We start from the raw sequence: 12,568 nt of genomic DNA on the forward strand, positions 1-12,568 counted from the left end.
TTTCAACACGGGTTCTGCAACGTGATCCCTCTTGCTCTTGAGCACAGGAATGGTAGTGGAGATCGAAGGTATCGAAAAGACCCACGGAGGGGACCTGGGGACGACTGATCTTCCAACAAGAGCCGGTAGCAAGGGCTTTACAGCAGCAATGCAGTGAGAAATGTTGCTCTGCCTCCGCCTTTTGAGCTTCGAAACCAAGGGGTGACGACGGTGTTCCGCGACGAGGCGTAGATAATGGCGCACAGTTCCTCTGAGACGTAAGACCTCTACTGGCAGCTCGCGGGCCTCTGCCACCACCGTGCGCGTTTTAGCGGCGCGGGGTACACCGAGGCAGATCCTCAAGCTTCTGACCAACATACACCGAAGCCTCTGTTCAGATGTTCTTGAGATGCCATGTAAGACCGGGAGGCTGTAGAGAATGGTTCCCCGAACCAATGCCCCATGAATCAATAGGAGCGCTTCCTGATCAATCCCCATGAGGCTACCAGAAAACCATGCATATACCAGAAAACGTATACCATATACCATATATCAGAAGACGTGCCACTGAATTACAATAAAAAAACTACGCCACCTAGAGTCATGCGGTCAACGGCATTTGTTCTTACTAGGTTTTTGCCACCTCCTGATGTGAATTCATGTATCGTAAGTTTAATTATGTAAATTGCGAACTGAACTCGGAAATTTGACTAGTAAAGGTAACTTTTTTACCCTACCAATATGAAGAGCGTGTCGGATTCACTCAAATTCATGATAATTCACAGTGATATTCACGAGCTATCCCATTGGAAAAAAATAGCCGAACATCATGCTCTATAGAGCTCCCAGAGGATAGCGCGCGACGAATTTTTCAGCGCGATCGTTGTCAGCCCGACGAAAGGAGGTTGGAAACCCAGCCCACACCGTCATCACAGAAAGAGATAACACAAGCATGGCTTATCGCGTCCGGCTTTCGCTGGGATCATGCTTTCCCTCTCCCAATTTCAGGAACTGTCAATTTTTCTACTACCACTCTGCGGGCTGGGTTTGGAACCTCCTTTCGTCGGACAGAGAGCGATTGCGCTCCAAAAATCGTCGCGCGTTATCGTCCGGTGCTCGATTTTCGGCTATTCTTTGCAGTGGGATAGCTCGTGAATATCACTGTGAATTATCATGAATTTGAGTGAATTCAGCACGCTCTTCATATTGGTGGGGTAAAAAAGTGACCTTTACTTTGCAAATTTCCGAGTTCAGTTCGCAATTTACATAATTAAACTTACGATACATGACATTCACATCAGGAGGTGGCAAAAACCTAGTAAGAACAAATGCCGTTGACCGCATGATTCTAGGTGACGTAGTTTTTTTTATTATAATTCAATGACACGTTTTCTGGGACACCCTGTAGAAGAAGCTCCGTCAAAATCAAAGATCAGCAACGTGATGTTACTCGCTCCAAAGTAAGAACGTGATTGGCTTATCCTGTTTTCGGAACCATTATCGTGAACACCTTCCGAAAACTCACTATGGCGCAACATTCGGTGCTGCGTCGCTTTTCCCTTGCCTACGCAGGCGTATACGCGCCGTGCAGAGCGCTTCTCGCGCCGCCCTGCGTCAAGCACGGAAAGTTTTTCCGGGGCTCCGTCCGTAGCGCGCAGCGTCCAGCGTGTTGATGTTGTGTGGTTGCTGCACGTCGTATGGCGCTGAAGAAGTCGAAAAACAATTGTTGTGTGGTGAAATGTGCATTAACATATAGAAGTGCACCGCCTGGAACGAAATTTTATTCGATTCTTGGGAAGCCTCGTGAAAATGGAGAGAAGTGGATCGCAGTAAAACGCTGCAGTGAAACGTGTTCGCTTTGAGTGGTGTTATCCACTGTCAGGAAGCTAAGCGAACTTCGTTCATTGTTTCTTTTAGTAAAGATAAAGATAGCTCGCCGTGGATGTCGACCAATAACACTGTAATATGTAATCACAATTTTGCGGACAGTGCTAAGTCAAATGATCCAAGTACGATCTTTTCGATGTTCCATCTATTTTTCTTTCCGTTTACAAGGGAAGTCCGCTCCTTCAAGCTCAAGCTCCTTGCAAAAGCCAATAATTAGGAACAACCATTCTCACTCTACACTTACTCACTAAGAACAAAACACCGTGTGGGCGAGGTCTCAGAAGTTGACATAAGCTGTCTTACATTCCCAACATAAGCATGCTCTTCATTTGATGTACCATCAGGGTTGCGTGATTTGTATCATACTGATTTTAATCGCGGTTTAAACCACTAGTGCTAATCGTGATTTAAATAATTTTATTGTTTTTTACCAAATAACTTTCATTGGAAAGGAAATTGCTTTGTGACATTGAAGAGAATTCCACAATGTATAGCGTAAAATCTCAGCTTGTATTTCAACGTCGTTCCAAAAACACTAAGGCCAATAGGAAGGAGTTGCCTCAGGACAGAAGCCGCCAATATTTCGAACAGAGACTGTTCTTCTTCTGGGCACAGTCCTCATCATTGGCATGGTATTTAAAGGGTTAGGTGTGACGTGTTTAAAGGTTCATGCGAATTGTGGGTCAACTGCCCGGAGGGAAGAAAGGTTCCGTACGGGGTTTTACGGCCGGAGTGAATGGCTGCTTTGTTAGAGTGTGGAGGGGATTATGTGAACGTAGTGATCTAGGCTACGGACCGGTTACAGAAAAATGGAAGGTTCACGAACACGTGGACGAAACGGGACAACAGGCAAGAATTGGCAAGCATAGCGAAAGATAAGGAGGTTAGTGATTACGTGGGGAAAATTCCAGAACCAGCAACGGTTTTTTTTTTGTTTTTTTTTTGTTGTTTTTTTTGTAATGCAAAGTTGTGGCATGCAATAAAGAAAGTAGAAAGCAGTGGCCATGCAGAACATAACAGATGATAATGGAGGTAGAAGGGAAAAGCATATTTTATTGGTGAAGTGTTTCTAGGGTGCCTTGTGATTTGTTGATACCGGACGGTTGATACCGGGCGGCTTCTGTCCTGAGGCAACTCCTTCCTACATTCTACCGGTTCGCTGGATTTCTACCCATCTACTAAGGCCAATAGTTGCATGGGCCAAGCTCCGTTGTTTAACTTATGACAGTATACATCATCACGGAAACCAACGTGTCATGTGGTATAAATTTAATGCTATGTACGAATCACTACGAGTTATTAAGACATCGCCGTACTTCACGATTATGAGGAAAATGGTCAGTTAGGAGGGAGTTGATTAACTCCATCTCTACATGTAGAAGTCATACCTCATTGTCTTTCACGATAACACCATCGGGCGTGCAACACAGCCATGGCTGGTGCAGTAATATTATACACGGGCCGCATCTCTGGGCTCTGCGGTCGTAGTCTTTCTCGAACTGGATAGCTTACTGCTTTTGTGTTCGGAATATCGAAGTTCTTACGGTAAACATGATGCAGCAGGCCGCATAGCGGCAACACCACAAAGTGTGCTACTCGCCCCGGGAAAAGTGTCCGCTCCTCCCGCTAGGGGATTCGCTTGTGGCGCCCCTATAGGCGCTGCACGGGGCGTATAGGCTTTCCGCCTACTCCAACGTTATTCGCTGCGAGATCGACCTATGGGGGGCGAAACTGTCACCCTTCTAGTGTGGATAACACGTGGGCCGATGTTCGGAATTGATAGTTCTTTGCCGTAATTCTGGTATATATTCACCGGAAGATCACCGGTACGATACTCTCCGGTTCTCCGATGCTCCACCTACTGCAGTAAACGCGGAATAAACGTGTGAAAGCAGACGACGCCGTCCACACAATGGTAGTTCATCGTTTCTCCGTAGCGCGCCGACACTGCTCGATCTCGGAGCGAATAGAGAGGGAATAGAGTGCGCAACCGTCTTGGCGAGCCTCCAAGCTGTCATGCCAGTAGGCGATCCTCTCCATTCTCTCTCACACTCCTTCTGTCAAGGCAAAAACGAACGAAGAGCGAACCGAACGACCAATGAAACGCGAGTACGCAACGCAAGTTTGGTTGAAGAGGCCGTGGGGCATGCACGCTCGAGCCAGTGCAACTTTTTCTGCACGAAAACAATCAGCTGAATTCGCTATAAAACCGGTTCCTTATTAAACAGCGCCAAAGACGGGGTGCTTACGTTCCAGATTCCGCTATCCTTTCGGCCTCAATGATTTCTCTGTGTTGGTCTTATTCATACATTTCGCTATGACACTGTTTGGTTATGTGGCTGTCATAATATCTCTTCCGTAGGCTTGGGAAAAATTGTTTGCGGCATTACGGAACCAATAAATACCACGGAATTTATGTATATATTAACCAATTAATACCACGAAGCGTACGCGCAAAGACGCTCACCGCATGAGTCTCTGATGTCCGCCATTTGCAAACAAGGCAAGGTGAGGTCCACATGGCGCTGTCCAGGGTAGCTTCAAATATGGCTGCAGGATTATCTCTCTAGTACCCTCTCTATCTCGTTTTGCTATACTCTCCCAACTGAAACCCTGCATTCTTCCTTCATTCCTTCTTCGAAGGACGTTCTCACAATTTCGCAGGAGGTTGCAATAACACGCTAGAAAATAAACTAGAATATAGGGTGTGTGAGAATAGGAGATCTATAACGCAAGCGTTTGCGCACTGGTCCCTATAGCCGCGCACGGCTTGCACAGAGACAGGGTTACACAATGGGGTTACAAAAGAAACCAAGGCTTACAAAAAAAAAAAGAAATCAAGAAATAAAAAATGCCTTTTTTGGGAACAAAATATGGCGTCGGAAGCGAAACTAATCCGTATCGTAAAACAAACAAAAAAGAAAACAACGTTTTTCTGGTGTAATTTTTTCGGTCGTGTGTAGAAGACACGCTCACACTGATCCAAAAGTGCGGTTCGAGACCTGGTCATGCAGAGTGACGATGGCGCTATTTCTTTGGGACCCCAACACGTCGCGCGCGGGGGGGGGGGGGAGGGGTCATTATTACCGTTACGTTGGAAGAGTTGTTGCCAACATATGTCTCAAGGAGCAAAGAAAGCGGAGGCAAGGCAGAAAGGAGGTGTCACCAAACGGTTGGGGGTTTAGGGTAGGTCTGGATTATCCGCTGATTCACATCAGCTTTCTTACCAGAATCAGGGCCGGCGTGAAGGTGGGGCCCAGCCGGGGATGGAGGTCCGGACCCCTTCAGGGGCCCGCACGACTCAAAGGCCCGTCGTAATCGTATAAAGTAGAAACGCTTAGACTATGTTATCAAGACGGTGAGGAAGGGGCCAGGGCATGACCAATCCCCGAGGCCCGTAATTTATCTCGCCGATCCTGATCAGAATAGGAAATTCAGTCATCGCGGAACTGCCACCATTCTATGCACCGAACAGGAGCATATCCGCTCTGCCTTTTCCGGTGCAAGTGTTCATCTAGTAATCTCCATATCGAATTAATCAGTGGGCAAGAACGATCTCAGTACGCGGTACCTGTGCCGTCCCGGAATTTCGCACCGACGACGGAGAAACTTTACATTTTTCTTTATTATACCAACACGTGGGAAGCGGGCGCCCTCTGTTTGCAGTTTCGAAAAGCGCCGTAGGCGTTTCCCACCATTTCATTAGGCTCCGCCCTCCTGCTTACTATGCAAAAGAGGCTCCGCCTCAGTCCACTCCCCCGGATGACAGTGCGCCACCAGGATTGGGGTAGCCTGTCGCATTTCTCACTCTCATTGGTTTTGCGTTGCTTTGTAATCTGTTTCCGAGCTCTGCTTTATGGATAAACCGTATCATCTCTTTTGGCAGATACATCGATGGAAAGATGACGGCTGTTTGGATTATCTGGAACGCGGCATGCGAGCGCCTTTGTCGAGGTAAGTGTGTAATTTTTTTATGGCGGAGATACCAGCATCGATAGGTCGCTTTACACGGCTTTCGGATATCTGCGAATCGTGGGGGTGACTCTGGTTTATCGCCCCCTTTCCTTTCCTTCTATATTCGAAGCGTGTATGGTTCAATATCCGATCTTATCAGCAGCTTTTTGAGAATGTCTACAAACGACGTCTGTGTATTAGGACTTGGTTCGGAACCGAGCCACTGCAGATTCGTATTTTTTCAGAAATTCCTCTAGTCCACTTTAGTGTGAACTGTTTGTCCAAACCAGCGCTATTATATCGTGGAGAGGTGCCATTCCTGGAAGTTGCTGCCGGTGACATTCTCGTGCATTCTTAAAACAGAACTTCACTGCATAACACGTTGAAGGCCGCAACCATTGAGCAGAACGATAGCTTCATCACTCCTGCCGAGCAGCGGATTTAGGGGGGTCCGAATGTCCTGTCCCCCCCTCAATTTCTGTCGTTACGTATAGTTTCAATTGTACTCAGTTGTCTCGCGACGTAAACACCCAATTATTATTAACTTGGTTGTGCAATGGCATTCTGTCCAAGGCAAGACCCCCTCCCTCTTTCAGAAAATTCCTGGATCCGCTTTGCTTCTGCCTCGCTATAGATATGGCCTCACTAGAAAGCGCGGTGCGTGCGCAGTTTTGTGACAATTAACGTAACTGCATAAGTGTCACAGAAAGACTTACGCATCCCGTTTTGCCGATATCCCTTGTTAACGATTTGCGTCGAATTAATCCCCGCTGTTCCAGCCCAATTGAGTCGCGAGTTCCAAAATATAGGCGATCGGTGGAGGTGCTGGTGCGTCTGAAAGCGCTCGCCGTTGTTGACCTGACAGAGGTGGGCAACGTCACGACTAACGCTTTGGGGAATGTGCGTCCAGGGTCGGCTTCTAAGGAAAGGTGCAATATAGGCAATCTATACAAGGCACAAACAAGACACGGTACCAATGATCAGTGAAGCCATCGCGATCAACGAAGCCATGTTCCAGTCCTGCTCTGGAACATGAAACAGAATTGTGGAACTTGTTCTTGTCACTTTAATGTCGTCGTGGAAAGCATAGAGTGAAACAAGCCCTCTGGTGTATAACTAAATTTTATAAATCGGAACACGTGTTCTTGGTAGTTTACTTGCATATCACAAAGCTACTCACTGACAGGCCGGAGAAATTCACTGTGCTGTTGTCCACGCACCATTCTATCCACGCGCTGGCCATCTGCGTAAAATTGATTTATTGATTGCCACTGAGTTCCCGTGATTCCGCGGCGGGACCGTGTTCTTGGATTTCGGTTTGCGTGACACGTGCTCATACTGGAAAAGAAAAGAAAATGGTGGGTCTTGTGGCGAGGACCTGCGCAGCTCCATGCTTCCAGTTAACTTATTTTTGCCATGGTGTCGCTCATGACCATAGTTTTTGCGACATGCATGAAAATTTTTTCATGCATTCATTCACATGCAATTTCTTTATTGTCCTTACGATTCCTTCATCGTTGCAAGTGCTGTTCTCTTCCGTGTGTACCTCAGACAGCACAGACCTCATACCTCGCGAACCGCGCCAATGGACTTTTTAGCAAGCGCCATCTATATATGTATTGGCATCATCGTGGGAGACCAGCCGGCGCCATCTGTATTATCGTATTGCCAACTGTAGGATGGGACAAACGAAAGCTTGCCCACATCACATTTCAGAAATAGTACTGCTCTCGCCCTAAAAACGAAGCAGGAGAGCTACCAGCGCGATCTGTGGCACACAAGGACTCATGGGAACTTAGAGCGCTTTCAAGCATTACGAGACGACCAGAGGCGGAGGTAGAAGACCAACAACATTCCCGGTGTGCGCAGCAGCAGCAGCGTCAGCCGGGGTAAACCATAACTGAAGCAGACGACGGAGCAATGCCCCTCAAAGTTCCCATGATGTTTTGCTCCGCGCGCTTGGTGGCGCGCGCATCTTTGTAAAATCGTCTATATTGTGTGGGTTGTGACACTTTGATAAATGTGGTTGATGACGTCATGCGCACATTGTATTGCACACTAAAGCATTGAGAAAGACATAATTATTTTGCTCTGTGTCGTATACTCGGTGAGAAGTCAACCCTTGAACACACGTATACTGATGTCAGAGCTGCGGCCATTCCCATTGGTAGTCGTTAGCACGTGACGTTTCTCGCACTTCCTCATCACTGGCGGAGACGCCGGAAAAACTTGTGACGAGGTGACGCAACCCCTTTAAAGGGGCACTAAAGTGCAAGAAGTCGGCCCAGGACGCATACTAGCCCCCTATATCACCCACTCCTTCTTGCTGTCCGCTATATGTCCACGTCTGTACACCGCTCATAAGCATAGTTGCTTCTCGGCGCTCTAACACGGAATTTAAAAAAAATCGAAAACATTTCTCCTCGCAGAATAAAAGACATCGTTACCTTGACATCGACACAAAAAATGAACGGGATCCGTCGGTTGCATTGTTCGTGACCTATATGACTATGAGCTAGCTAAAGAAGCCGCAATTTACTCTTACCCCCTCTTTCTCGAGAAGCGCAACAATGTGGAGGCTCGTCTGATTCGTCCCCTTAAACGACCTCCCGCGATGATTGGAGAAATGGTTTGAGGAGACTAATGAGAGCACGCTCTGCACCATTGGGACCAATAGTCATTGAACGTATACGCGTAGCGCCATCGTGCGCGTAACGTGTCAACTTCTCAAAGAGCGTTGGATGCGTTGCTGCATGACAGGTTCATACGTGTCACGCAAGATAGCGCTTAGCGCATGTCCATTGGAAGTCAACATAGAAAGAAGGCAGGACCCCGGAACAAAATCGGCTTGCCGTACACGGGGCTTATCGTCGAATATCCGCACTTCCAAAACCATGTAGCCATTTCACTGCTTCACTGAAAATATTTTCGTCTTCAAAGCTCCTAAGCAGACGACCTAACAACAGACGAGCTTCCTGAAGGCAAAGGACATACAAACACAAAAACAAACAAACAAAAAAAAAAAAACAGACGAGAATGAGTTGGGGCTCTTGACCGTTATGAGGCAGCCCACTGGACCATTTCCAGGTCGACAACGATGATACGTTTTCCGTCGTCCTTGTCATATGCAGCCTGGGAGCCTCCAAAATTCAACAGCACTTTGTTTTTTCAATAGCTTCTTAACCGCCTACCCTTCTATGCAAATATGGATTGACCACTATACCCTTCTGTTCTGTGTATGATGTTTCATCCTGAGCGTCCGTCTGTTATGGTAATACCGCGGCGCGCAAAGGTATTGTGTGCGCTAGTGCGACTGGCGTCTGTCGTTTGCTTTAGCGGGGATGTGGGGTTATATAAATATGTATAAGGTTGCAGTCAATTAGAGCCTATAGACTCTTGAATAGTAACTCTATAGAGTGCCACTTCTTGTTTCGTATGACGGCTACGGCATATTGAGAGTGGTAGCTAAGTATAGATTGGTGCGTCTGCTGAAGAGACGCCTTATTAAACTCTTTGCGACTTCGATTATTCTTCGTAGCATGACAATGACTGAAGTTTTTTTTTTTAGATGCCACGAGAAAAACGCGTATTTGCCTATCTCAGTATAGACGTATACGTAATCGAAGCTTTGTATGAACCCTTGTGCCAGATACTTATTGATAATTTCATTGACTACGAGTGTGCATGGTGTTTTACAGTTTTTTGTTTGTTTGTTTCGTGGTTCTTTTGTAGATAACTAGATTGTTCCCGATCGACAACTAAATGAACGGCCCTCCGAAGCAAATTGCTGCTGGACAGTAAAAGAATTAGCATGTCCTGTTTTAACGCGCGTTTCCCCCTTATTTGCCATCAGAACGCGAAACAAACAAAGGGGGTAGCTGAGCAAGCATACGTGGATTGGGGAAGGTGGAGATTAGACAAAGTCAGATAGGAAAAAGGGATATACGTAGACAGTGACGTAAAGTGCCAGTGGGAGTTAACGATTGCTCCGGCCCCCTATGTGCCTATAGCTATTTACTGCTGAGGAGGCGCAAGTAGGCTGAAACAGCTCTCCAGTGCTGGCATGGCGATGTTTGAGCAACAAACACGTAGCTGAGGACTATATATAGCCGTCCCCGCTTCACGTGGTCGCTGATATGGTTGTACCACCGGAATGTCGCAGGTCCAGCCATACATCAGTACGTCAGAGCGGGTATTACGATCATGGTTACACAGCCGCAATGTACATGGTTTCGAGATATAGCCCAAGAAGCCCATGACTAACGCGTAGCGTCTTATCTGATTTTCAGGATTATCCGTCAGAAGATAAATGATTTGATTGACAGCACAACGAAACAACAACAATCCTTGCCACTAGTGCAGCAGATGGGCCCCGAAGTTTTGTACTCACCCTCCAGATGATGATGATGATACTCATCCGATGATGCCAGATAGAACCAACCGGGACGTGCGAGACAGATAACAGAGAACGGAACATCTCGAGGAAGAAGTGAAGTACAGGAGGATGTTTCAAAATCTGGCGATGCACATCCCTTCGTATCAGGACGCAACGGGTGGGAGCTCTTCTCCTTTTATGCATCCAGGACCACCAGTCTACGTACCAGGATCGAGACCTCTCATGCCCCTACCTCATCAGTACATGCACCACCACCAGGTAAGTACCACTTGGTGGCGCGTAAGTCATAGTCGACTACAGGAGTCACAGCGGGGGAGGGAGTTAGTTTATCAACGATGTACTTGTCGAGTTCCCGTACTCATGATACGAGTAGGGCAGAGAAGAGGGTACGGGAGCATGCCGCTCACGGTATACCATTACGCCAGTCAAGTGAGGACACTAGTCGTATAGGGAGAGCTATTTGAGCGATTGGAATCAGAAATGCAAGAAATAAAATGAACATGGGGATATGCCGCTCCGTGAACATAAATGCTAGGTGCTCTATAGTGCTGCACGCTATGGTAAACAAAGAAAAATAAGTCCGCCTGTATATCTGCAAGATTTTAGGAAACTTCAGCGGAAAGCGCCTATACGTCCCCGCTAAAAGACGGGCGATAAATTCAGTGCAGACAACCTGTTCGCCTTGCATGGCGTGAGTTGCATCTAAGGATGTATGTGGCTTGTGCTTCCTTATATAGTACTTTTCGCGTGCTCTTGTGCTAAGCACGAGAAGGACAAAGCGGGGTTGTTGGCACAAGTTCAAGTATAAAGTACTATATAAGGAAGCACAAGGTACAAGTTTGTCCCATTTATGTACTAACCCCTTGTCCGCATTGCTTCAGTAAGCCGACATGAAGTTGTACTAAGCGCCACTCGAGCAATTCCAACATTTTAGCTATTTGATAAGTATAGCCGAAACATGAATCAGGTAGTTGGCCACTTTGGAAGCAGGAAATATGAAAGTTCTTACTGATGTGGGACACAAACAGTGAAATATCAGAGGATTACCCCCGGAGTAGCCTGCATCCACGGTTCCTCGCCTTCCTTGCAGGTCACAAACCATGTTTTCAAATTTGCTGGATATTTCCAAATCTTATTTCCTTGTTGTGAACACAAACAACACTCAAATATTGGCAGGGTCGAACGTATTATCCTTACTGCCAATTCAAAACTTGTATCATATTAGTCTGTACACTGATTGACGAAATGTGACGCAGTATAAGTCAAAGTGTACTCGGGACCAGGGGGGCCATCTGAACCAAATATGAAGAATATCAATAATATAATATTGAACTAGGTTTACACGTAAGATGCATCAGCCTGTATCAAGAAGTACGTCGTGCACGGTTTACACCCCTGATTACTTTCCTGCAGGTGACATCCCTCGGTGGCCCCTCCTCAGCGTCGACAGGATCACCCCCCATTCCCATCTCATCCTCCTCAGCAGCCACCTCTTCCAACAGCACGAGTGCGTCGTCCGTATGCGCGACTGGATCGTCGAGGAGTACGCATCATCACCATAGCAGCCACCTAGGTGGCGTATGGAACCAGGCTGTGCGATCTAGCGACAGCAGTCCTTACTCTAATCCCACCCCAGCACATGGGGCACTGAGTCACCATGGTCGCTTTTCGTTCCAGGTGAGAACATGGCCGAGAGGGACGCGGGTCAATTTCATTTCGGATGCGTATTTGTGTATACGTTTGCGGATGGCCCGTGATGAAATGATTTTATTGAAGAATCGAATCACTTCGTGGCAGGCGCGAAACTATGCATTAGATGGCTAAGGCATATGTCCGCGACCAAGGGCTTGTATATACTGAAGGAACGACTGTCATAACTATTAAAGAATCACTACAGAATAAAGAGAGAGAGAGAGAGAGAGACAGGGAGAGAATTATTTCGGTTCCAAGAAGATGTGATTTGAGGAACCGGAATGTAAGACGTTGTGAGGTAGGACAGGTGAAAAACGCAGCCGAGTACGGAAGATGGAAAACAGCGAGTTTTTTAACAGGGTACTGAAGTGCTATGGCCCTAGAGGAATAGCGAGCCGTCGCTGTCCATTGCGGGAAACACTGCTTGGGTCCGGGTAATGGTCTGTGACGACCCCATATTTTTATGGGACCCCAGGCATCTTGGGTGCCCTATTTTTAAACTGTGTAACAAGGTGCGCCTTAGCGGTGTGGTGTCCTGTCTGTCCCTTCTTGCCAACGACCAGCAGACTACCTCGCCTGTTTACATTGTACATTCACTGCCAGCTTTTCGAAACTTGGAAGAACTGCAATATCTCCAAGAGGAGAACTTCACCGCATAAC

At 47.0% G+C, this 12,568-nt stretch overlaps 1 protein-coding gene across 7 annotated transcripts in view; it reads left to right on the plus strand.

The window, feature by feature from the left end:
• Window positions 1-12,568, plus strand: part of LOC135388239 (GATA-binding factor 6-B-like) — a 177,042-nt gene that overhangs the window by 156,743 nt on the left and 7,731 nt on the right. For 6 of the 7 annotated variants that reach the window (XM_064617653.1, XM_064617649.1, XM_064617654.1 and 3 more), the window contains 3 exons: window positions 5,753-5,820; window positions 10,110-10,474; window positions 11,630-11,893. In XM_064617653.1, the coding sequence (XP_064473723.1) occupies window positions 10,325-10,474; window positions 11,630-11,893 (414 nt within the window). In that variant the 5' untranslated portion in view covers window positions 5,753-5,820; window positions 10,110-10,324. Of the gene's footprint in view, window positions 1-5,636; window positions 5,654-5,752; window positions 5,821-10,109; window positions 10,475-11,629; window positions 11,894-12,568 lie in introns of those variants that run through there. The other variant, XM_064617652.1, reaches the window with a different exon arrangement.

Source organism: Ornithodoros turicata, chromosome 3 (assembly GCF_037126465.1).
Source record: "Ornithodoros turicata isolate Travis chromosome 3, ASM3712646v1, whole genome shotgun sequence".
NCBI lineage: Eukaryota > Metazoa > Arthropoda > Arachnida > Ixodida > Argasidae > Ornithodoros > Ornithodoros turicata.